At 39.7% G+C, this 27,106-nt stretch overlaps 1 protein-coding gene across 3 annotated transcripts in view; it reads right to left on the reverse strand.

The window, feature by feature from the left end:
• The window catches only part of LOC121517208 (cadherin-4-like), a 353,586-nt gene that overhangs the window by 87,498 nt on the left and 238,982 nt on the right, over positions 1–27,106 (reverse strand). For all 3 annotated transcript variants that reach the window (XM_041798801.1, XM_041798800.1, XM_041798799.1), the window contains 2 exons: positions 20,835–21,061; positions 4,728–4,925 (listed from right to left, as the gene is read on the reverse strand). In XM_041798801.1, coding sequence (XP_041654735.1) covers positions 4,728–4,925; positions 20,835–21,044 — 408 coding nt within the window. In that variant the 5' untranslated portion in view covers positions 21,045–21,061. The remainder of the gene's footprint in view (positions 1–4,727; positions 4,926–20,834; positions 21,062–27,106) is intronic.

Genomic DNA, 27,106 nt, shown 5'->3' on the forward strand with positions numbered 1-27,106 from the left:
TTAACATGAGGTCAAATGCAAGCAAACCAAAATGTGCGATGTGTGACGAAAATCTTCTCTAACTGGTTGCAATTTCCTGCACTTAATGAATACATCTAGAAAGCAAACAGGTATACCACTTTGATAAGCTAAAGTGAGATGAACACAAATGAAATTAAAAATAGTCATGATTAAACTTTAAATAAATAAATAAAACGTTGTGTGTTTATTGCCGTTAGGATATTTTACATGAAGACAAAGATATGCAACTGTTACTGAAGAACTTTTACTTCTCTTCATGGGTTTTACCACATTTTTGTCCGGCTATGGTAGCTGGTTTCATCCATAAAATTGCAAGGCCTCCTGCAGTTAGGTCAGTCAAGGTTGGTTCACATTCACATTACAAACAAACTAAACAAAAAAAGGACTGAGATCCACTTTTATATGTATTCTCAATGTGTTTTTTTGGTTTGCACCAGAGTTTATCGGACAGCTTTCACACAAGTGCAAATGATCAGAACCCATTTGGCAAAAGGGCACGTTTACAACCAGAACTGAACATGTTAGGTGTGAAAGAACCTTTGATTTAGAGCAATGGCCTATAACCTTTTCCAACGTCAAACCCCCTAGGATGTAAACAGAGATAACTTGATCTACCTATCCAAATTCAGTGAAAAAAATAAACATTTCAATAGTTATATGACAAAGTACTGGTAGGATTAAATTCAGCTTATTCAACTGAACTTAATAAATGAGGTATTAGATGAGTGCTTAGTCTCATGAGTTTGTTTATACAATGTAACACTGTCTCCACAGGAGAATAAAACTTGTTGGACACAATAAGTACACAAAATATCTTAAGAAAACAGTGCTGTCCATCAACTGGGTAGGCAAAAACAACAGAGGAAACTGGTGTTGCTAACATCAGGCTATATTCAGTACAAGTCTGTGACACTTGAAGCTGATTGGGTCTTATATTAAGCCACCGAGTTACAAGATGTACCCTCCACCTTGATGTACAGTGGAGGAGTCTGAAGTGCTGGAGCAATTATTTCAGCGGTGCTATTAATAAAAAGCAGTCAATAACGTCTCTCTGAGCTCTGACACTGCCTTGGCTTCAGAGAGCATAGGGAGTGCTCCTGCCAAGAATTTACCTAAGCAGTCAACATATCCCTGGAGCCATGTCAGGCTGCAGGCTCAGAGGCCAGTCACAAGGGCCTCTGTCCTGACACCTGCCCGATCGTGTGGCGGCCTGATCAAAGTGACAGTGCTGCAGACCTGTGGAGATGCAGGTGAGGGCTGCTGTCACCCAGCCTGTCCAACTGATGGCAACTTGGTCAGCACGGGGAGAAAAGCGGCGGGATGGTGGGGAAGGCCGCTGCCTGCATGTCACTCAGTGCTGCGCTGGATGACAGAACAGCCCATTAGGAAAGGGACTGACTTCACAGGCCATTAGGGGAGGCATCACACAGCCACAGCACACAGAGCACTGAGTAATGGCACGGTTGGAGGGAGACAGGAGAGGAGATGAGAGAAAGACAGACAGAAAGCTCTGTTTTGCAAACTGTTCAGTGGAAGACTTGATTGTTATTAATTGTGATTAACATATCAAATGTCAAAGGTGAAAAAATGTAAAATTCTGTCTTCTTTTCAATGGTAAATTCTTAGATTTTTCTTTTTTAGGGTGAGACTAAGCAGTAAGTCCTCATGCACACAAGCTTGAATTCTCAACAGACTGCACAAGTGGTTATAAAAGTGGACTAAACATATTAACAATAAGTGTTTCAAAATGATCCCCCTGCCATCCAACCCCCAGAGCTGCTGCCTTGTTAAAATCTCTCGTTCTCAGTATGGCCCGGTCTGCCCTCCAGTCATCATTAAAGAGAAAGACGGGAGCCGGAGAGCTCAACAGAGGCATCAACACGCATCACTTCTCCTCTGCTCTGAATGCTCCACTCTCAGCAATCCACCAGCCCCTGACGGACTTATTTACTGCACAAAGTGGATTGTGTTGGGCTACACACTACACTCCCAAGTGTTCCTTTGATACCCTCTTTCTATCTCTTTCTCTCTCACTTTCTCTCCGCACTGCCACCTCTGCCTCTCTCCCTGGTTCGGACCAGCTCATGGATTCAGCAGAACTGTCTGGCCTGTTTGTGGTTGGTGTAGCAGTGCTGAAAGGCTCAGTGGACTCTGATAAGAAAGCCACACGGAGCCAAGCTGATGGCACACACTTGAGCTGTAGAAGCACTTCAACTCCAGAACAAAGACTTTCAACTCCTGAATCTCTTGATGTTTTTGTTTCACTAAATAATAAAACAAAAAGATTCCTTCAAGCAGCTCCCTGGGATTTTCCCTAGAGATTTGATGAATCCCCATAAAAAAATGAAAAAAAAAAAGCAACAAAAGAGCTTAAAAAATGCCTTTTTACAACATTTAAGACCCAAAAGAGATAAACTATTAGAGCTTTGTAAACAGCCAGAAAGGAAAAAAAAGATAGGTTAGATATTCCGGATAACGAGATGAGGATAGCAGTAGCAGCGGTCTTTTGGAATGATGTATTTTTTGATGAATTACAGCGCACACGACAAGCTTGGAGTCCAAAGTGAGCGTTCTGCTGTGACAGAATCACTGAATTTTGAAAACTGTGCAGCTCCAGCATTTACACAACACCACATTTACACAACACTTTATTTATTCATGTTTTTTTTCTCTCTGACGGGCTTGTACAGGCTCGACCTCAAACCCCTGCCATGTTGTGTTTGTATTTTCTACTTATTAAAATTAGCAGTTCTGCAGAAATGAAATTTGATGAGAGTCGGCTGTTGTTGCCACGTTCCAATCTTGAATACTAAATAAGAGGAGGTTTTTCTGAATAACGAGGAGGCATCCACAGCTGACGTGTTACCACTTTGACTTGAAAGAAGGATATTATTCTGGGTATTATCTCTGACTTATGGAGGTAAAACAAGGGGTGGACAAGATGATATGAGATTTCTAGCATATAATTTTTTGTTCTTTTCTGTAACAACATGAAAAACAAGATTTAAATGCATATTCACATCTCCTATTCTCCCCCTAAAATAAGCCTGTGATGGAATACTCAACTCATGTCTGTTCTTAAGACAAGCTTTTAAAACTCTCTGCATGTTCAATTTTCAGTACATCTAGCTTGAATACTAACTGAATCTGTGGTTTTAAGTTTTATTCCCAGCCTGCTGAGTTGTATCTATCTGCTACTGAAACCACTCATTTTCCTGATATGGATATGTCAAAGCATTTGAGCAACATAATAAGTGGGAATTTTTAATTGTGAAGAACTTGCCAGTGATAGCATGTGTTTATCATGTAATTATACAATCATTTGTGCTCCTTTTATGTAAGAAATATATCTGTGTGTTTTAAATGATACAGCCGTCACTGCCCACTTGCTCACATGAGTCTATGGGGTGGACTTTAAATAATTGACCCCTTAGAGGTGGCTATCTCACATAGACCATAGACTCTGTGCCTAGGTGAGTGAACATCTTTTGTAGTTTCCAACAACACATAAGACATTGCAATATTCCCACACAAAGTTTGAGTGGAGCTATACCATTTGTCAAAGTATTCTCCTTCGTTGTGTTTTGCTGCTCTGGCTTGAACTGTTGGCTACATTGGTCAGCACTACCCTCAGGATTAGCATTGGTATTGCAATGTTTGCCACATAACTGCAAACTCTCAGAGAACAAAGAAAATAGGGATGAAATAAACATGAATAGCTCTGTCTGAATCTGCATGCTTTTTGAATGTTGTGCATAAATGAACTTCAACTGAGCTTTAGTGTTTCTACACAGTGTTGAGATTGGAGTTACAGTATTTACAGCTGCTCCTTTGACCACGAGTCACAGCTACAGCCACTTCAAGCTGAAACACACCTTCAAGCAGAGGAAACTATTGTTAAGGAGGTGCTGTGCCAGCCTGGACATACCTTGTTAATCCATTCCAGCTCATAGCGAATGACAGAGATGCTCTGCAAAGCACTTACTTGCATGTTATTTTCAGACATCAAACTTGAGGGGAAGAGAACTAAAGTTTGCACGACTGAACTACAACCAAACACATTTTTCAACTGTAATGACAGTATTGCAAAACTCCATTCTTGTGATGGTATTGATATTGGTTTACTGCCCTACCCTAGTTCAAACCACCATGCCCTTACTGGGACACAAGGAATTAACTTCTAGTCTCTTTGTTTTGGCTTTCAATAACAGCTTTTCATACTTTACTCTCTGTCCCGCTGGAGGACCAAAGTAATAGCCTCAGTAAAGATTGTGTGACAAATTGCATTGTTATAAAGGCACTATAGAAATAGTATTGAACTTCAGGCAACCTTTTTGAAGTAGCCTGATAGAGGAAAGAAAAGGATCCATGAAGGACCTGAAATAATCATTCGTTTCACTGAGAACCCCACGGACCTCACACTGTGGGAGAGTTCAGCGGCTAAGCTGTTCTGGAGCCTGCTCAATGTCTGAAGGGAAAACTTCTCAGGGCTGCTTAAATACCTAAAGATTTTGTGGCTGTAATTACATCAGGGAAACACAACATAATCATCTGTAAGGATGTGGAGAACAAACCAAATATGCTTCTGTATTTCTTTCCTTTATCACAAACCCACAATAAGCATTAGCCCTGGAGTGCACTCAAGAAATCCCAGTCGTTGATTGTGAAAAAAGGCAGAAATGGGCGACAATAAATGTGTCACTTACGCTGACGAGCATCTGAGGGAACGGCCCACGTGAATTTTCTGCTACGTTGATTGGTGGGATCACCCAGTCCCTCTTCTGTCTCCTCAGACCCTTAGAGTTGTTCACAGGGGACCCTGAGAACATGATGACAGGAGGGGGTGCTTGGAGCATCTCCTTCCTCTCTTTTCTCTCTGCGACTTTTCCGTCCTCGTTTGTGACCTTTAGGACAAAACAAAGGCTTTTATTAGTGGGCTGTTGATGGTGATACCAACTTAAGCGACGCCAAACTCTCTTCCTACATAAAGATGAAGATCATTTTAGAAAAATAAGGTCAAACTGACACTTCTTAGAGAGTTTTAAGAAATATGTGGACTGATTTAGAGAATGTGCTTTAGGACAGTAGGCTGCTATGGCTGTAATGGCTGATTCACTCCTTACTGTATAGGTTTTATCTTCAAATAGGAAAAAATGTTTGAAGGTTTAGATGACTGAACTAAAAGCATTTACTCTGATTGATCATTCTTGTCTACATTTGATTTTCTTCATTGATATGATAGAGGTGCAGAGCTCAGGAGACCCTCATCTTCCATTGTGTGGTTTCTTCAGTTGCTTCAGTCAAAATGGCAATTTGGAAGAGCATGAAGCATCTTCAAGTACAGATACAAGTTCTGCTAGTGCATTCTCATTACTAGCTAAAGATAAAACTAATATGAATATATGCAAATTATAGCGGGTAGATAGAGGTGAAAATAATCCAGGTAAAATTTGATCAACAAGTTGCTTTTTTTGGCCATTTTATCAACTACAGACAAAGACAAACAGCAAAAATCCATAAGGCTAGTGATGAATAAGGACATTGTGCATGATTGTTTCTACCATGCGAGGCCTGCATTTACATTTGTTACATTTGAATCCGAGCACACTTCCATATTTACACAGTCTGATAAAGTAGGTGGTGGTATGTAGTTGTTTTCACATCTGCTAAGAAGAAAGAAGAGGTTAAAGGGGCGGGATATTTCTTTATGCTTCATGTGGACAATGGAGTCTATTCTGCTTCTATGGATCTCTATATCATTTCTAAGATGCCGACAATGACCCTCTTCCTGCTTCCCCACTACCTTGTGCTCAAAAATGATTTAACTTAATTTTAAAAATGTTCCATCCCTTATTGATAGCAAAGAAATAAAATCAGCATGACTTATTCTGGTATAGAGGGAATTTAAATAAAACATGTAAAACAAAAAAGATTTGGTTTCATAAAGGTTTGGTCAGTAGGTGCCAGCATTTTTCTGTAACGTTTTGTGGGCTACAGCGTTTAGAAGCAGGAATTTAGCTGATAACCAGCTTACAGCAGCTAGACAGGCTTCAAGTTTATTCAGACACACTTTGCAGGACTACTGGCATGTACAGAAGTAAATCATCTGCATAACAATGACAATTATTACCAATGAGTGCAAAATTTGGCCCAAAGGTGCCAAATGAAGAAAGAATAATAAAGGATCCAATACAGACCCTTGGGGCACCCCATGCTTCACAGTATAATACACGTTGCGATCTCTCTGACATTTTGATTTAAACACCAGAGCACCTGGCCTGAGATGCAGAAGTAATGTTCAGGTCTGTCCAATAGTATACAGTGTTAATGTGTCCTTAGGCAAAACACTTAACTCCTGCGTCAGTGGATTGTAATTGTGTATGGAGAGTAGGAATTGGATGAGCTGATACTAATATCTAATTCTTCATGTAAGTGAAGGGGTGTGACCAGCAGTGGAAAAACACAACTAGGAATGTGTTGAACACGCTCAAGTCCATTTTGAACCTGGACCGTCTCGATAAAACATCTCAAAACAACCAAGACATAAATGCCTAACAGTTAAAGTGAAGCACTATATTCTTAAAGCCATAACATCTTCCGTTGTCAATGCCACATATAAATAACAGCTACCGTGTATCAATTTAATGATACTGACACCTAATTTCTTATCTAGTTCATTCATGTCATCATGCATTATGCCTAAGCGGGACAGACACAGACAAAGCACCATTAAAGAGATCTGAACTGAATTCTTTGCATGTGAGTTTGCATGTGTATACACGTGTATATGTGTGAACGAGACCATAAAGCACCGACTTTGTCATTTACAGCGGGTATAAAAAGTCTATTAATGCAGCGAATGTCTGAGGTTGGATTTACAGCCTCTCTCAGCAGACAGTGACAGCTGAGTCACAGACACAAGCTTCAATCATACAGTATTCTCCCATCATGCACTCCCCTCACACGCTCCCTGCAGGCAGAGAGAAATGACCATCACAAACCTGTCTTTTTGAAAGATGCTCAAATAAGGAGCTTGAAAGAAGCCCATTTTCCATCTTCTCATGAACGTTAACTCACCCAGGAGTCACAGGAGCTACATCAAATGCTGAAGCTATCAGGCATATCAACCTGTTTAAATGAATGTAAAAGTACTGCAGCGCATCAGGGTGAACTATGGAGATCCTGTGTCTTCACTGATGCTTCCAGGTGGATTATAAATAAGTAAAAATACTAACAAATAAAGTGAGGCAATTTGAATTCTTCAATCTAAAACACCAGAATGAAGATTATAACATATGCTGCTTCTTAAGTCCATGGCTGCACAGGGTCCTCTTTTGTAAGGCAGCATGCTTGGTGCCTTGGCGGCTATATAGACGGCTGTATAGAAGTGATCTTAAGGTCATATTAATAAGACAGCCCTGAGAGTTGTTGTACAGTAAGTTTACCAACATATCTTGGGGTTACTAGCCAGCAAAAACATGTCAAGACTCAGTCACAGACATCATCGCTGCAGCTATGGATCAGTTGCACTCGCTGTCTCAATCACTTCCCCCTGAGCTATCCTTTGCCCCCCCTTCTCTTGCAGTATTATTGTTTTTCTCTCCGTCTCTCCTCCCAGTCAGTGGGTCCTGACAGCTTGTCTCAATAACAGTGATTCCTCGAGCACTGGGCTGTGTTAGGCTGATGGTGAAGCAGCAGGTAAAACAGCAGCGCAGAGCCAAACATCGCTCACCACCAAGCCACAACAAATTCTCTCCTCATGTCTTTGTTAGGAATGCTCCATGGAAACCAAGAAGAATATTTTTTATTCAATCACGTATTAATTTAACCTTTATCTACAGTACATGGAGTGGACTGATAATTACAGTATTTACCAGGACTATTTAAAATAGTCCTGGTAAATAGGCAGTCGGCTTTAAAATTGCTGATTTAATTAGACAATATTCCAGGTGCTTTATCTATTTTAGAACATAGTTCAGAACCAACAGAAATAAATCGAATACAAAAGACACAATTGAACAATAAATTCCTGGGTAGAACAAATGTCAGCAATCTTGAAACTAGAACTGGTTGATCCTCATTGGCCCGTTTAAGGAAGGAAGATACAAAAATTCAGAGTCTAACCCTGAACTCAGAGTTGATCTACCTTCAAATGACAAACTCCGAATGGCCAGTTTCAGATCAGCAAATTGGAGTTAGGTAAATAAGTTCTGAGTGGGTTTACTTGGAGTTTAGTGTTGGCAACACGGCCATGAAAAGTCATCATCAGTGGAGCCCAGAAACAATGATTCATCATGGCAACAGGGAACAACCAAAGGTCCATGTGCTTCGTACTCTCAAACTAGAAATTTTCTGTGACTATTCAATTTTTAGAGGAGAAAAGTTACACAGCTTTAGGACGGTGCGATGTTAAGCCTATTAAGCCCACATAATATGTGTTTCATACCTACAACTTCAGTCCTTAATAAAATGTAAAGTTTAAAGAATGAGGATCAATAAAGAAAAAGTCCTGAACTTACATAGGTCTGCTGGTCATGCCTAACAATCTATTATTATATACTATACTATATACTATTTAATCTAGTCTAGTGTCTTCATATTTTTTTTATAAAACAGCACAGATTTCATTGAGTTTAAATGTGAATACTATGTCTGATGAAAATTGAATGAATGACTGAAAGAATGTGAAAATGAAACTGTGAAACTGCGGCTTTATTAAAGAAAACCTGAAAACTTCATAGACTCAGTTGCGAGATTGAGATTCCTCCTTCTCAGGAACTGAAATCAAATCTAAAATCCTGCTTTTTGCAAAATGACTCATGCACTGCTGTAAAAGCCACACATGCACATGCTAACATGCTCGCAATGTTATGCGAGGTAGGGCTAGACGGTACGGCAACATCACACCATTGCAATTGCGTGGTAGTGGCATCGCAGGATGAGCAGTGTCAGTCACGTGACCCAAAGGGCGTAATGCTTCCTATTGTGAGGTTTTTTTGAAACCAAATCCGCAAGCATTCTTGTTTCTTCGACTAATCTGGAATGAAGGTTGGTCTGATGCCACCATCGGTATTGACGGCTGTGCATGCAAAATCTCTGTCCCCTACATGCTCAGATGCAACGGCTGAAGCTGACAATGCTCCTGTCTTAAATTCAGCGGTGTGATGGTTCAAATAGTAGCCACACTAACTGGGCACTACAAGCCAAACACATTTGTGCATGTCTTTATTACAGTAGATGAAGTCCTGATGAATTCCTCTATGGAGTAGAGTCCTGACAGCGCACCATCCCAGCACAGAGTCAGGTGCAGAGCGCTAAGAGGATGGATAAAGTGGCTTTATAAAACATGGGTGTGCTTTGGGAGTAACATGAATCAAACAATCAGAGCATCATATCTTATTCCCTTTAAGAACTGAGCCTGCATGTCGGCTGGTGCTTTGGTATTTACACAGCAGAGTTTTATTTTTTGTTCTTTAATAGACCAAACTCCAGCCGGCTCTTTTAACTTCTCTCCTTTCATTGTGCCACTGAACACACAGAATACACATGGGACACTGTATGAAATATGCTGATGGAGGATTTCAAGTTTTATTTCTCTGAAGCAAACCCAAAACATTAACAAGTAAAAAGACAGTGAAAACTTCTACATGAGGAACATAAGCATTACCTTGTTAATTATTAAAATCTTTAGAAAGAGCAACAGGATTGAACAGGTTTTAATGTTGATTCATCTTGTGTGAGCTTAACATCAAATAAAGGTAGGCTGTAAACATTTAATTAATTATTTCTTAGCAAGTAGCTTTGCCTGATTGTGTTGCGCGTGCATGAAGGGCAAAAAACAGTTGGTATTAATCTAAGTGGGCTATATTGTCAGTGGCACTTATATGGGAGAGGGGCAGTTATGAATGCGTCCATGCTTTTTAGAATCCTCAGATATCAGGAATACGCTAAACCACTGCTTTTTGACTGCCATTATTCCAAGCAGTTCCTGTCTGCAATGTCACAAAGGGCCACATCCCAGGCTTGCTGACTCTCTTTCTCTCCATTATGAGGTATTAAGACAATATCAATCATAATCTGTGCATGTAGAGATTCGCGGTTTGCCACAGCATGATGTGACACCGTGACAACCTGCCATCAGTTGACGGCCAATCGCAAAAAATTCTGGGAAAACAACATGGCTGTAAGCTTTCGAGCTGGTCGCAAAAATGATCAAAAATGGGTTAAAAAAATTGATAAAAAAACACATCCAACATTGGATCTACTGTTGTGGATTTAATCCTTCAAGTCCCTGAAAAGTCCCCTAAGCCCCAGGCTGGCTAGAAAAGTTTCCGTAAGGGCTACAAAGGCTTGGATAGAATCAATGGAAAGGCTGGCTGTAAGAGTACATAAAGTTAGAGGCTGTGTCATATGGATCAAAAGTTATTCACGTTTTTATAAACTGATCGATTGTAATGTTGTATAAGACAACACCAGTCTGGATGGGTTAAGTATGACATAAATAGAAATACTGGAAACATAAAGGTTCATTTTTAGAAATAAGGCACTTTTACTTCGTACAAAAGTTGAAGTGGCTCTGCTTCAAGCAGTTTATTTGGTGTTTTTTTGTATAATAACTTAGTCACAGTAATGATCCAGATTGGTTTGTCTATATCTGAAAAAAATCGTAACCAAATGCTGAATAAAGGCAGCTCTCAGACTTGATACTAAAGTAGCTCTGATGTGTCTGGACATTCCTACAGGCTTGTGTTTCCAAAAGAGAACAGGAAGCGATGAAAGAGAGGGAAAAAAGAAAACAATCAGAAACCACTCACCAGAGATGATGGAGAAAACTGTACAGTTCCATTATGGTAAAAAAGAGAGAAGGAAGACAGAGCGGAGAATATATGTGGCTGCTCTACGTACGTTTCTGTGTGGGTAGGTGGGAGGGTGTTCATGTCAAGAGTACAAGACAAATCTGGCCTCGTAAATTCAAGAGCGTAAGAAAAAAAGGTTCAATCACCATACATTTACATATAAAAAGGCTTCTGTTTTTAATACCTCTTCCAATTTTTCATTTTATTTTACTTCTGTACAATGTGTAGGCCTTACAATTGTACACCAGCAGTTGACATTTGAGAATAAAAATAAAATACAACACAGGCTACAAGCTGCAGCGCTGAAAGATGGGAATGGCTTCTGGCTCGCGTTGAAAGTTGAGGGTCCTGTATGTTGCAGTCTATAAAAAGTGTTTTCTCTTTGTCTCCCTCTGTTTGTTCTTGCCTGGTCAAGAGCCCTCAGAGGCTTGGCTCGTATCTGCCAACGGAAACAATGCTTTCAAGGCTGACTTCATTAGACGGACACCCAGGAGAAACACTTTAAAGGCTGCTTTAAAGGAAATGTGTCAAACTACCTGGCGTATGGTGTGTATGTGTTTTTGTGGACAGGGCAGGGTGAAGGTGTCATGTTCATTTTCATCAACCAAGCACTGCACATCAGACGTGGTGGGAACAAAGGTAGAGGAATGGGGTAGAAGGGGAGATCATATTTTTCCATTTAGTTCATAGAGAGAATTTGCTGCTCCATCCTGGCACAAAGAGAAGAAAAATGTTGGTTCTTACACCTACAAAACTTGGACCATCCAATGATCTAACAATGGATCCAACAACAAATCCATCTGAAGTGTTGAACTCCAACTCTAACCAGTTTCCAGGTTTTCTTCTTCCAAGTTTAAGAACTGCGCATCTTCCATTAATTTCACAAAAACCTAGATGGAGGATATTTCAGGCCTCCAGCTCTGAAACCTTTCATCTGGTGGTCCGAGGCTTCCAATGTTATCATTAATGCCCGACCTATTCCTCCATCTTCATGTTTTTGAAATAACTGAGCGTGGTAGCAAACATAACAAGCAAACAAGCTGTCCATCAGGAAACCCTTTAACTCATCCAGACAGTTCAGACAGAGCAGATGAAGTCCTCTAGAGGAAAGACAAGAGAATATCTGATCCATAAAATATGATCTTGCTCTCTATAAACAGTGATTCGAGATGTAAAGTTGTGTTTTGTGCTTTCATTACCAAGGAGCTAGCCTGGGTAAGACCTACTCTGATGGAGCTCTGATGAAATTTGGGGATTCATGAAAAACTTGCATCTTCTGCTATAGTTAAATGGTACAATGTTGTTCCAACAATGACATGAATTTTAAAATTTATGCTAAAATGTTATTGTCATGATCCAGATTTTGATTTGTCTTGTTCCTGAGTTTCTCTGGTGTTTTCCTTTGTTAATTCTCTGTTATTTTCATGTTTCTAGTTTTACTTTTTGAGGTTTTCCTAGTTTGTACTTTTTGATATTTTGTGAGTTCGTTTTTCTTCCCGTGTTGGCATTTGTTCCTAGTCCCCTGTGTTTCATGTTTAGTTTAACTCCCCCTGTTTGTATTTGTATCCTCGCTCCCCTCCTAGTGTCTCTTCCTGGTCCAGTGTACTTGTGTATTGTGAAATTTCCTGTTTTATTTTGTAGTTGCCTTACCTTGTGTGTGATTCCAGTTTTTCTTCCTGCCTCAGTTTCCCTCCACTGTGATTACCCTCACTAGTTTCACCTGAGTCTCGTTAACCACACCTGTCTCTCCTTGTGCAATCACTCCCTGTGTATTTAGGTTCTGTGTTTCTCCCCTTCTTTTGTCAGTTCATTGTTTGCTGTTTCCTGTGAAGTCTTCCACATGTTCTGGATTTTTGTAACCTGGTTTTTAATTTTCATAAGTAAGTTTTGTTGGAGTTTTTTCTTTGGGATTTTTGTGAATTAAAATTAGTTTGTTTTCACCACAATCATGAGCTATATAACCATGAAAAACTTAAGTGTATTCATAATAACATCTGGTGAACATAGCAGCTTATCAAATAAGTTTGCCAAATTATCAGAGATAGAGTGATGCCTAAGGGCTTGTTCAGGTAGACAGCTCAAGCTTTCACACTTGACATGCATCATTATCCAATCAGCTGACAACCCTCAAATATCTAAGAAAGTCCAAACAAAAACAACAAAACTTGCTAACAGTTAATTCCATAAAATACTCTAAACCTTTAAAAAAAAAAAAAAAAAAAAAAAAAAAAAATCCTAAAAGAAATGTACTTTATTGTCCATTCATCTGTCTTGTAGGGTGCTTGATAGGGCAATCTCAGATTGAGAAGAAACAATGCATGGACAATCTGCTAAAGCTGATTTTTTTTACAGAATCTGCTTTAGTACATCTACATCTATGTTCATTCACTCTCTTTGAATGCAGGGCAATACATGTTTGGTACTGAAATATTCTCCAGACCCCCCTTACCTGATGGTGCTAACTATGAAGATGGCTTTTTTTTTCTTTAAAGTGTTTTCTTGTGGGGCTTTCTGCTGAAGAAAGACAGGAATATGGTGAGAAAGAGTGGAGGGAAGACCTGCACCAAACAATGCTGGGACCAGGAATCAATCCCGCGACTAGTGTGTTGAGGATGACAGCTTCAGTCTAAAGGCACCTGCTCTATCCACTGAGCTAAACCAGTGCCCAAAATGGAAAATCTTTAATATATTCCAAGCAGTGACCATCAGATTGTCGCTGAAGCAAAAGAAAAAAGACGTGTTGCATTGAAAGTTAGCACCAGTTGCACGATGTGTTTCTGTATACACACCATGCAACAAAACAGTAAATTTCATCCCCGACGTCTCTGCTCTGGCCCAGAGCCAGGCAGCTCCGCTCTGATCAGAAGCATTTTTTAAAATTAGAGAGGATTGTATTTCTCATGAGTGGGTGTGGCTTCAGCTCATTCAACCAACACACCCACACCATCTTATTTTTCATGATTTTGAAGCTTTATTTTATAAACTTAGAGATGTTTATTATGACTGAAGTTTGGCCTGGTGGTTCATAGCAGAGTGGCCCGTCATACAACAAACTTAAATTGAGATTTTGTTTTTATCACTTCACAGGGACTTTAAGTAAATGTAAACGCAGTAATTTTAATAAGTAATGAAAAAGTTGAAGCACAGAGCAAAACACTATTCAATTACAATAATTTGAGTAAATTTAAATAGTTGCTTTCCACCCCTGGTCAATTACTTTAAAACTCAAAATTTGAATTTTAAAAAACATGATAGTTGAGGTTATGTTCTGGCCAGGATCTTTCACAGGCTTAGGCACTTCATATTCATGAGTTACAGGTATTCTGAGGCCATTTTGGGGTATATGGATTTCTATTAAGACAAGATTAATTAATGATAAGAAAAATAAAATATAAGCCTAACAGTCCACTTATGATTATGAGAAATTCACGTGATGCTGCAGCTAAAGGTAGGGGATCAGTTCACCTTTGTCTCTGTCATTCATTTTAGTAGCCCTGGGTTGAAAAAAATCTGATGATCAATCAGTGATTTTTAAAGCTATAGTACTTCTGTTAACTTATCTCAAAGTGTAAATTCAGATATTGTTAGGATTTTTTTCAGTTTCCACCAACTCATAAGAGAAATACTACCGTGCCTTGCAGTTTCATAAGGGTTTGAACAGTCAAAAACTGTCCTGCTTGCTCTGTCTGTCCTGCATAAGGTGCTTTGCCATAGAGTTTTCTTGAGACCAAAACACTTGCTCTGTGCAAAAAAAATGCATTTAAGAGTGGTTAGATTGAAGAAAAAAGTCAAGTTTAATGTTTTGAAGATGTTAATGTAGCTTGGACAATAATTCCTTAAAAGTCTGACACTACTGGAAAACTTTTTTATGCTTAGTCTTTGCTCCATCGTGAGAAAGCAGTTAAGGAACTTGGCAGACATAAACTGCAACATACTTGTGGTGAAAATGTAAGCAAAGAGGTTTATCTTTGCAGTTTTAGATGAGGACAAGCAGCAAGTCTTCACTAGGCCACAAGGGGAGCTATGACCTCTGATACAAAACCCACAGCCTTCAAAAGCACCAGTAGTCAGCCCCGTCTCATACCAGTTACCAGTTTGTTTTAGAGAAACACCAACCGTCCAAACACACACTGCTAAATCCCATGTTCACTCTAGTGTGTGACAAGTTCACTGAAACAAGCACATGATCCTTCCCCTTCAGTCCATATGCAGGAGACGAACCTCTGCCAAGCACAACATGCCTGTGTGCACAAACAGGGTTTGTCAGCAGAGTGGGATGAGACAGATGTGGGCCTGCTGTGGACAAATGTATTCTTTTACTTCACAAGGGGTTGGGGGGTTGGGGGGTTGGGGGGGTGGGGGGTGAAGGCCTGGTGGGGTTGACTGCAGGGGGTGGTTGTCCCACATCCCACCAGACCAGTAGGGAGGGGGAGGAGAGAGGAGGAGAGAAACAGTTTTGGATGGAATAAGAGAAAGGTTTTCACCTTTCCTCCGCCCTGCCTAAATAAGTCATGCTCCAGATCCTTTTATCTACACATGCTAACAGGTACTAGTGAGTTCCCTGAGGAGACAAGTAGAGAGGGAAAAAAACAGAGAAAAAGACAAAGAGATCGAGAAAGAGCTGTGCCCATCACTGCTGCAAAAGGCTTAAGAGAGCTTTTCTCTAGCCATGGTGTAATTCTGATCAAACCCCGCAGCTCAGAATCCTTTTTCTTATTCACACTAACACGGAGAGTGAGTTAGTACAGGAAGGTGATGAAATTGATTAAAAAACAGGTTAAGCAGAGATGTCTGAGCAGATATTGAAACTATTATGAAAGATGGAGGATAAGGAGGAGAAGAAAACTGGAGTCAGATATCAGAATTCTTAACCACTGCTTCACAGATTCCAGAGATTTGCAAGGAGTCTTATTTCCCCTGATCCAGCACAGTGAGCAGCAGACACTCTTTGACATGCAACCCTGCACTTAGTGCAGATATCAACTATAAGCTCCAAACATAAGACACTTGATGCCCTAAACAAAGACAGAAATACAAAATTTTATGCAAAATTAGCATAATTCACACTGGATCCAACTTAATCTCCCACACAAATAACATTCCCGCGCACCAGAGATGCACACTACTGCTATGTGAACAGGAGTGTGAAATGGATGCGGCCCCCCCACCACTGATGCCATGAGCCTTAGCCAGCTGGCGGTGGTCCCAGCTCTTCCCCTCCATGCCAATGCCTCCCCAAAACCCTACACACTTTGATATCAGCCAGCCCCTGGCAACCCAGACATCTGGAAGTTATTATTCAACAGAGCACGCCACAAAAGCACCATTTCCATAAAGAAACATTGCATTTGTCTCAGCGCACCGCTCTCTGCTCTCACTACATACATGTTCGGTCCATCATGAAACATATTTCTGACCTTTACCCTTGTCTGACCCTTTCTGTTGTTTGTCTCTTTCAGCACATGGCCCCTAAGGGTCTTTATATTACATGAATAAGTGAAAATATAAGAAGAATAGCCAGTCATATTATCTTCAATGCCACTGTTTAATACTGTCTTGTACAAAGCAAACCCATGAATCATTTGAAGCAGTGTGAGCTACAGAAGTGTGAGAGTGAAGGCCACCCTATTCAGAGCCAGAACAACATACTCATCCTTACACCCACTCCCACTAATAGATCCTTTGTTGGCCGTTCTCCCAATCCGCCTCTCTGCTCGTCTCTGTGATTCTATGACTGACTTTGTGCCATCTCTCCTGCTTTCTGGCCATGCAAAAAAAAAAACAACAAAAAAAAACAACAAAAAAAAAAATCAGCTTGAACAATTTCTTTTCTGTTTTTTAATGGTTTCAAGTGCTATTCATCAATGGAGATATATGAACATTTTATTTCACTACACTGAGTATCTGAGAACCTCAAGTAGTTGAATAAGTAGATGTCATGTTTGTCATTGAATTGATTCTATTTCATCTTTTGTTCTCTTAAACTTTGAAAGTTATAACTTCAAAACAGGTGATGAGAACTCTAGACTAGGGATGAAACAACCTGTTGATGTTATCATTTTCCAGAGTAGAGATTGATCAGGAGTGAGCAATCTCACATCCTTACTATCTTTGCTGAGAGTTGCATATGCAAATCAGTGGCCATGACGTGAAACGGAAGCAAAACATAGTGTAATGGTAGCAACCTAAGTCCTAAAAGTTCTAAACTCTGGGAGTAGGGTTGGGTATTTGGTATTAAGAGGTGCCGGAGCCTAAACAGTGCCCAAATTGACATTTTTAAGGGAAAAAAGGGGTTTGAAAAGTTAGCGGCTGAAAAAAAGCTGTCTCAGTGTCTATGGAATGAGATGCCTAGAACATATTAGTAAAGGAGACACGGGTAACTCTTCACATAATGCAGGGGTAGGGTGACGAATTATCAAATGTACAGCAGGTATTGGATGTTTTTGTACTGGTATTGTTGGTACCGGATTTCAATAATCATCCTTGTCTAAAAGCATTTTTTATCCCCAACACTGCAAATAAAAGAATTAAAAGTCCTGTTTCAGGGTCCTGACTATAGTCAGAAAGCACAGGGGAGATTTGTTTGTCTTCTACAGCACCAAAGTAGTGGCTAATTTCCAGTTATTTTAACCCATCAGCAGCAAGCAATGAGCAGATAGAAACTTATATTGTATTGATATTTAACTTTAATGACTTTATTTATATGACAACATTTATAATATTATCGGGCTACACAAAAATTGAGTCGTCCAACTTACATTATCACTGTAATATTTTAAGCCAAGGCAAAAATGTTGCTTGAATGAAGATTTATCTCGTCATGTAACCTTAAAAAGAACCATCAAGAAATCATGCAAAAAATGTAAGTGAATGCAATAGCCTAAGACAAGTAAACTATCAAAATAGCTGTTAGTTGCATCTCATCTCTGGACTTCGAGCGATGACAACACAGTTCAAAATGTGCTCTATTTGAAATCTCAAGATCTCTGTGTGTACATACCAGACTTATGAGTGAGGGGCTTTGTCTAGCTTGGCCCTGCACAAAAGTGACTACTTGGCTAACTAGGGGAAACAAAACAAGCTGTAATAACATTGACATGTTAAGTTCTGTTAATTTGATATGTCCAGTGTAACTAAACTGTAGCCGGTTAACTCAGAACAGCAACAACAGCATGCATTTGAAGTAGTGTTTATGGTTACCTGAAACTGTAAATCAAAGTCCAAAATTAACCTCAAAGCTGCTTTGTACTCTGCGGACTCTAGAGGTGAATATCTCTTTATCTGCTGGTCAACTTTAACCACTTATTATTGGGTCTTGTTTTTTACTGACAGACATATATATGTTCTTAAAATAATCTTATGGGTTTTATTAGATAGGACAGGAAATATGGGGAGAGAGAGTGAAGGTAGACACCAAAAATGCACCAAGATCAGGATTCAATTCAATGTAACCAGTACGTTTAGGAGAGCCTTAGTGTGTGGGCACCTGCTCTGCCAACTGATCCAGGCTATGGTTTTCATGGAGGTTTTGGAAATCAACAAACTTTCTTAACTGGGATTTGATGGTACCCAAGAAAAAAAAATCAGTGGACACTTTAGAGTGTTCTTACATACATTTTAGTGCTGATGTGCCACGGTAACATTATATATTTCAATATTTTTTCAACTTCAACAGTAAATTATTTTGCAACACAAATTAATTCATGATTTAAATGCAATCAACTTTCACTTTAATGATGCAAAACTAAACCACAAAATCTTAAGTCATGAATGTAATCTAAGCACTTTAACAAGAATTTTTAAGCACATGCTGATAAAATTTATTTACAACAATAAAGCCAGTCTTCACACACATCTATTTTAATGAAAATTTGTGATGTCCCCTAGTTTTATAGCCCCATCTTTAGAAAAAATGACCACCATCAAACTGTGTCATCCCAATATTTCTGAGATAAAATAAGATAAGATCCCCCACTCCAGATTGAACTATTTCACCTCAGCTGGTGTGTATTCTTTCATGATTATAGCATGATGTACTGGTGCATCATTTCTGATGACTGTACTGTCTGATTGCACTATCATCCAATGCATGTGATTGCTACTAAATACCAAGTGTATAGTGTTAGTTCAGGCAGGCCATAGAATCAAGCGCTGCCTTATAATCAAGATCAGCAGACCCCATGCAAGCCCTCATCAGCTGATGCCCAGCTGATTCACTTTAAGCACGTTATTGGCTAATTGCACGCATACTGCCATATTTTAACTGCTCTAGCCTGGCTATGCTTTGCTGCTCCCTCTGCGAGCCACATTTTGCAACCCTCCTCCACCCCAGCTCCTCCTTTATTCTGCTTCTGATTTAATCAGTGTCATTCTGTTGTCACTGATGCCTGCTCTGTTCTGGGTTTGAGCCGATTATTTCTTGCCAAAGGCTTTCCTTGTAGGCATAGGAAAGGCAGGAATGTGTGCTGTTCCTGCTTGAAGCTTTCACATAGGCTTGTGGAAGGGCAGGGGGATCCCAGAGCAGCCACACCACACAATATTAACAATGGCAATAAGTGCAAATTATTAACTGATGATAAAGTAAAATATTTCTAACTACAAATCATGTGTGTTTCTTGACAAAGTGGCCCTAACTGAAATATGATTGTCTCAGCCTATTTGGGTTTCATTTTTGAGCAGTGCTACCTTCACTTGAAAACTTTACTTAGAGTTCTGTGACTAATAAATTTATGTGACCTCTGAGTGTACACACAGTCCTGAAGTCTTAGTATTAACTTATTAATTAATGTAAGAACACAAACTTGCCCAGGAGGTCAAGAACAAGCCTGTGAATCTGCCATGGACTTTTTCCTGATATCTTCTTTAAAACAAATTCCAGAGAAATCTGAAGAAGACATTGATGAGTGAGGACTGGTGTCTGTTTGCTGGTTCTGGGGAGGCTGAGTTTAAGAGCTCTGCAACAAAATAACTGCTGATAACAGCTGCCAAAAACATTCAAAAACAGGATGCAATACAAGAGTGGTAAGACCCAAAATTTAGACTGCAGAGCAAAAGCAATGAACAAAATGAAAAGACTTCACTTCAGAACAGAGGTAAACAGCTGCTGGTGATTAACCTGTGGTTTTATCACTTTAAGTAAATTCTACATTGCATTCAGGCAACTTTAAATATGTCAAAGCAGCTGTTTCTTTTTAAGTAAATCCATTGGATAGAAAGCTCCTCCAGTGGACCTTTTGTACATGAACTTTGTGTTTTTTTATATTCCATTTCACATTTTGATCCTACTCCTTGCAACTTACTTTTAGCAGAATCACTGCTGTTGGTATTTATGTACCAAACTGTCAAATTTCCAGTATGTATAAATGTACCTAGTAATAAAACCTGATTCTAACTGTAAATGTTAAATCTGTCTTTGCTTGATTTTATCTCACCAGGAACTTCCCGAGCTTTATTTCTAATCCAACACAAGCCGTTAATCACATGTTGTCATTAGCTGATTACACTCATGCCCATATTGACACTCAGATCAACGTTGTACATTCTACAGTCACAGAGACGGCATAACTCCGGCTGCACAGTCCTTGCTTGACCTTTGACAGCTTTAAAATAGAGGAGGAAGAGTCGAGGTCCCCTAGGGTATTCAACGCACAGGATGTTTTCCAATAACAGCTTATGGCTGAGGGGAATCGTACTCTCCCCCAGTGGCAATGTGATTCTATCACTTTTAACCATGTGCTGCTGCTGCTACTTTCCTCTGCTCCACTCTTACTCACTCTCTCTCTAAAACCCCTCAGAGTTTTGACCTGATTCTGGGCTGTTACTATCACCAAACCGCTGGAGAAAAAAATTGATAGGAAGAAGAAACTCTAGGATAATAATTGAAATTTTAAGCGTGATATTTCTGTGTGTGACAGTGAGTGTGGGTCAGTGTCCATGTGTAGTAAGTGTAGAGCTCACCTCATTTTCATTTTGCTGAGGTGAAGGTGGGTCTATTACTGCCAGTTGGACCACAGTCTCCCAGACCTGTCTGTGTGGACCGCTTGCTGTCAGTTTAAACTGGACCGGCTCGTCCAGGCTGGCTCCCTCTCCCATTGCAAAGATGGATCCATCTGTCCGCACACTGAAGTTGGGGTCACTGCTCTGGAAAACCACCGCTTGGTTCCCCATGCAGTCATCAAACTTCACTGCAGACAAGAGAAAAGAATAGAGGATATTTCAAGATAATCAGTCATGCAGGCACTTTCAGTGACAACATAGTGAATGTACAGCACAGCAGATGAAGTTTTCATGTACACAGTCCACCTGGTTGCATACAAGCTTTAGTGTGGCAGAGAGTTTACTTATAAAGATAATCAGGGTACGTTTGACACTGGTGCATCCCACTATAAAGCACCAAAAAAGGAAAAACATTAAAGTGTAAGACTGTGGAGGATTTTTAATCCAAAGCTGCTGCATGTGAATATAAATAGCAAAGTAAACGTGTTTTTTTCTATAGCCGGGGTGAAACACCGGTCCTCCTCAAACTTGCTACTGAATTTGTTTTTAAGCCGACCAAGCGGTATGTCTCGTAATTAGCTGCTTAAATTTAAGAAAATAAGATCTTGTCATAACATAAACAAACTCAGAAACAGAGTTTTAACTTTTAAAAGTTAGTCCAGAAGCGGAAACAGAATGATTCGTAGGGTTATATGTGAATTCACATCCATAAAAGTTTAAAGTGTACTGCTCTGTCAGGAAATATTGATTCCATTAGGGTTGTGGTATAGAAAAAGAACAAGGCTTTTTATTTCCTGAGCGACAAATACTATGCTTTTAGCTTTTAATCTGAAGGCCAAATCGCTCTATTTCGACTTTCTCCGCAGTTATCTGTGGCAGCTATCTCAGCTCTGAGCTGACACGAGGTCATGTGTCTTACTATGATTGCTGCACAGGTCCACAAATGCTCCTCTTTGTGTCTGTGATGAGGTAAAGAGAAGACATGCATGAAACCCACAAATGCTCTATGCTTTACTTTAAACTCCCCATTAGCCTGTAAAAGATTCTAAAGGGATCCATTTGGGAGGTTCTGAAGGCTTTTTGGCATCAAAAGATGGCATTGGTATTTGTGTGTTTCACCCTTTTTTTTGCAATTCATAAACTTTAACTTGCTGCTGCACATTTTCTAAAGCTTTTTCACACCTTAATCTCTACTTTCATTTATGTTAAAAGCTTGCTGAAACTGCTTGGCACTGATTCTAAATGTGATTTAAGCAATTTGAGAATTTTCTTGTGTGTTGTTACACCTCATGACCAGAATCAGCACCTCTACTCCACTTCGGCTCATTCACTGTGTGACTTTAAATATTTATTTTGCCATAAACACAGCCATGCTAATGCACACTCTAATCTACAACTTTGTAGGGAACTTTGCAAAAACTTACAAGCCATAGCCATTTTGAACAATGTAAACGTATCCAAGATTTGTATAATTCAAAGCAGAATTCACCAAAATACCTTTGGATTTGTAAAGCAAAGGAGAGATATAAATTGTGAGCCATTAATTTAATCAAATAAATCACACAGCAAAATCCAGTGTATAAGCCACACGTTCAGTACCAAATTTTCACCCAAAACATGGCTGTAGCACATTTACCACGGTGACTCATGTACCAGGTCAAAATAGGAGAGTTCGGCACCACTTTTAAACCGCTTTTCTCCTTTGTTAGGTCATAACTGAGCATTCAAAGAAATGGTGAGTATGCTGTTAGTTAAATAAACCTTGTAAAGTGCTGGTTTGTCTGGAAAAGGTGATAAGCAGAGGAGGCAGAGATCTGAAAACTAAAACATTATAGATAATAGTGTTATAGTGCAAACTCCATGTGGAAAAAAAACAGTAATAAAAAGACAGTACTAAAAGAGCGACATATCTGCACAGAAAGTGCACATTGTGAACTTTGTTGAACAAAAATAGAGGTTGTAACACAGGAGGACAGTTTGAATAATTTTCTCTTTTCCAAGACTACGGCTGCAGGGTGATTAGTCCAGGTTTTACAGCACATATACAATTATGATATTGTTGCTTATTTTAATGTTCTTAATATTAACAGTAGTGGAAATGAGGGAAATGTTCAAGGAAATAAGGTTTGAAATATATTGAACCATGTGTGTTCATACCCCTGTACCAGTATTAAAAATTAGTATGTGTACAGTCCTGTATGAAGAATAATATTTTGTATGGTTGTGTCAAAGACAGAGATATTTTTCATCGCTGCCCATTAGAAATACTTAACACAGCTTAAAACGTGACCTCTAATTGAAGAGAGAACTTTGAGATATACTGTGATACTTTCAGAGTAGATGCTTAATAGATGTTGCACTTTGGCATCAGTCTCTCAGACCAAAAAAAAAAAAAAAAACCCCTCATGCTTCCCCGGCTTCCCTCCCTTAGTGCAGCTGTTAGCAAAGTTGATTTCTCTTTCTGTGAAGTATTCTTGACCAATTTAAGTCTTTCCTTTAGTTAAAAATGTCTGGCAGTTCTCCTTGCACTCTTGCATAGAAACTCCACCAGTATGCCTCTACATACATCATCTCTGAGCAAGCAAGACTGTTATGCTGGCAGGGCTAACAGCAGGGAGGAAGGGCTTCCCATTAAAAAAATAATAATAATAATAATAATTTTTTTAGCCTTTGAATGAAACACAAACAAGCTGAATAAAGGACAGTCTCGTCAGTGTAAACACAGAGCTGGGAACAACAAACCCAGAGGGAGTTTAACTTTACTTCTTTTTATAAGACAGTAACTGTTTAATAATACATTGAGATGAGACATATCAGATACATGCTTTAAGAATGGCGCATGTTTTAAGTTGCTATTAAAGCAGTATAGTACAAACTCCTGATTGGAGTGGGGTCGTTCAATCTCCTTTAAAGCTTAAAATTCGAAACATTTTGTATTAGATAAACTGGAAGCATCATTTACAGGAAGCATCACAATGTACAAAAAAATGCAGTCAAAAAGAGGTCAAGACAGAGAATAAAACCCTCTCTTTTTATTTTTCTCCAGTGTACACAATAAATCCTTTGCAGTTCATATCAGAACTGAAAAGTACAGAGCAGCAGCAGGTCAGCGTGGAGCTTTCTGATTTGTCAGGGAACTCCTGTGATTGATCTCTTAGGAAACTGAGTTCATGAGAAGATGAGAAGATGAGTCACAGACAAGTGTAGCCTTCACTGGCCTCTCGTCCTCATCTCTTTCCTCCCTCACAGCATCGACAGCCCTCCCTCTCTGGGATTACAATGTCTAGACGGCATATCATGAGAAACCTGAAGCTAAAGGACGTAACTCACTGCTGCATCTCCTCTTCCTCTCTTCCCACGTCTCTACAGCAGCCGAAACGAGGCTTCTGTTTCTGAAAGTAAACTGTAAGAAGATGTGACTTCTTGTTCTGTTTGGTCTTAAGTATGCCTGTGATCATGTAACCACCTATCTCTTAGAGGCTTGATGTCCAGACTGCCAGTCAGTGCTCAGTGAGAAGGGACAGCTCTTAAACAACTGTCCCCTTGGTCTAGACAGGAGACGGAACTTAAGAGATGGATTACATCAACCCGAAAGGCAGAAAAGCCTCTGCTGTTCATCAAGTTGTTCCTGTCTTTGTGAAGCTGAATATTTCCACCCTGAACAAACCCCCGAAGAAGCCAGTTTTCTGTCTCCTGTTTGTCTCATTCTCTTGCCTTTTCATCAAATCCAATCTTATTTCTTTTACCATTACAGCACTTTCAAATATTCTCAAAGATTAGATTTGGAACGTGAGGGGGGTGACAATAACAAACACACCACTTGGCAGACGTGTTTGTGCAAATAAAGTTTTGGAAGGCTGCCTGATCACATTAACCAAGAGAAAGTAAAAAAATCAAACTCAAAGCACGCTTTATTGTAATTCTGAGTCCTCCTCCGTGTGAAACAGTCAAACAGAAAAAAAACAAGCAGCAGGTGGTCTGTTGCCCCTTCTCTCACTGTCCTCCAATTATTGTCTCATCTCTCTATGAGCCAGGCACGCAGCCAGCAGTGCAGCACTATTGCAGTCATGCTGCTGGAGGACTGTGGGCTGAGGCTTCACACCAAGCCTTGCGGGATCTCTTTGACTACATTAAAGAGTGCATGTACATCCTTAGTCTCGACTACCATATCAGAAAGGTTTGGTCTTCATTCACTTTTCCCTAAGACTCAGAGTAGTGTACATTTTTTAATGACATAAACAGAAGAGAACAGGACTGGACAGGTTTTGGCAAGAAAAATATGTTAAAAAATGACATTTTTAAACATCATTGGTGAGCAGAAACTCTCTTGGATTTGTTTCACATATCCATCTGGGAAAGCTTCAATAGGAAACGTTTGAGAAAAGGCAGAGGCTTTGAAAAATCCTCGGAGTATGATTGAGTAAATGTTCTGTCTGTCACATCTTTACGGGCCAATCAGAGCAACAAAGCACGTGACGTAGCCGCTAGCGTGTGCAGCTACTGAGGAATAACACGAAACATGGCGACTACAGACATGTAAGTACTCGACTTTGGTCGTTGAAAAGAAAACAACTCACTGCTGTTCTCTGTTCTTCTTTTGATGAAGAAATGTCTTCAAGTTCTGATAAAACTGGCACTTTAGCAGCATCCACGCTAATCTCTTCCTCCATAACTGCACCAACTCTTGTTGCTGCTTGTTTATGTTGCGCCTGAAAGTATCGCCCCTCGTCACTGATTGGTCCTGTCACTTTCTAACTGGGCCCAAATGGTTCAGATGGGAGCTTTGCAAGATGGATTCGCCAGTGAAAAACAAGGAAACGGGTGTATCCATCTGCTTTGCAAGGTTAGGGTTGTAGCATGTGTATCGCAAAAATTATGTCTTTAAGTTGTAACCTGTATTTAGCTAATGTCTAAACCTTTTCCTTATCTAGATATGGTTTACATACCTTTACTATCATTTCTGCAATTTTAAGCTATGGTGCAATAAATTAACCTTGCAAAGCAGATGGTTACATCCGTTTCTGTGTTTTTGGATACGCCCGTTTCTGTGTTTCTCACTGGTGAATCCATCTAGCAAAGCTCCCGTCTGAACTGTTTGGGTCCGGTCAGAAAGTGGGATCAATCTGGATCAATCAGCGTCGAGGGGCAGTATTTTCAGGCGCGGTGGAGTTGTGATGTAAGCAAGCAGCAATAAGAGGCCCAAGTTTTATCAGAATTTGACATTTCTTCGTTAAAAGAATAACAAATAGCAGTGAGTTGTTTTCTTTTCAAAACGACAAAACTCATGTACTGACGTATACAGTCGCCATAGTTCGCGTTATGCAGTTCTATATGGAGTTTACTCCTTCGGTAGGTGCAGCTCAGTAGCGGCAACGATGTCACATGTTTTGTTGCCCTGATTGACCCATAAATATGTGACGGACAGAACTTTCATCCAATCGCCTTCTGAGTTTTTTCAAAGGCTCTGCCCTTTCCCAAACGCTGTATATGAGTGGTTTACCAGATGGATGTGTGAAACACATCCATCTGGCATTCCAGGTTAGCAATAAATGTGAACATAGTATAAACATGCTACACCAATGCTTCCCTGTATCAATGGTACCCTGGTGGGCCAAGTGTATTTGCTGACTGTTTTTTCCCTAATGCTTATTAATTACCATCCATGTATGTGAGAATGGTGTCCACTTATACGTTCCTACAGGAACTACATTTTAAGAAGCCATGTTGCACATTTAATTCAATCCTTCATACGCCATCATTCAAACACTTTTCTGCAGCTTCTTGCTGTTTTCTTCCACTCACTCCTGTTAGTTGTGATACGCTACCTTCACATATGAAGTTCATGATTATGGAATACTGACTAAAACGCTTCAAAATGCTGGTGATGTTATTTGAGCATTTTTATACATTGTACTGCTGAGGAATACTGTCAAAATGCAGAAACACACAAAAATGAACCTACAAAAAGGTGGGATGGGATGAGCCACTCTGCAACCCCTACTGCCCAAGTATTGTTTCATTCTAAGGGGCACACTGTCTACCAAAACAAAAACACTATTTCCTATGTTTCTACATTTAACTGATACTCATGTTATTGATAATTTTATCAGTGAGAATGACTATAATCTGGCATTCAAACAATAGACAGTGACTATAAACCATCTTAATCAATGCAACTTGTGAAAATAATTGCCTTGAATGCACTTAAAAAATTGGAATCCACCTCCTACACA

This window comes from Cheilinus undulatus, linkage group 11, assembly GCF_018320785.1.
Source record: "Cheilinus undulatus linkage group 11, ASM1832078v1, whole genome shotgun sequence".
Classification (NCBI taxonomy): Eukaryota; Metazoa; Chordata; class Actinopteri; order Labriformes; family Labridae; genus Cheilinus; species Cheilinus undulatus.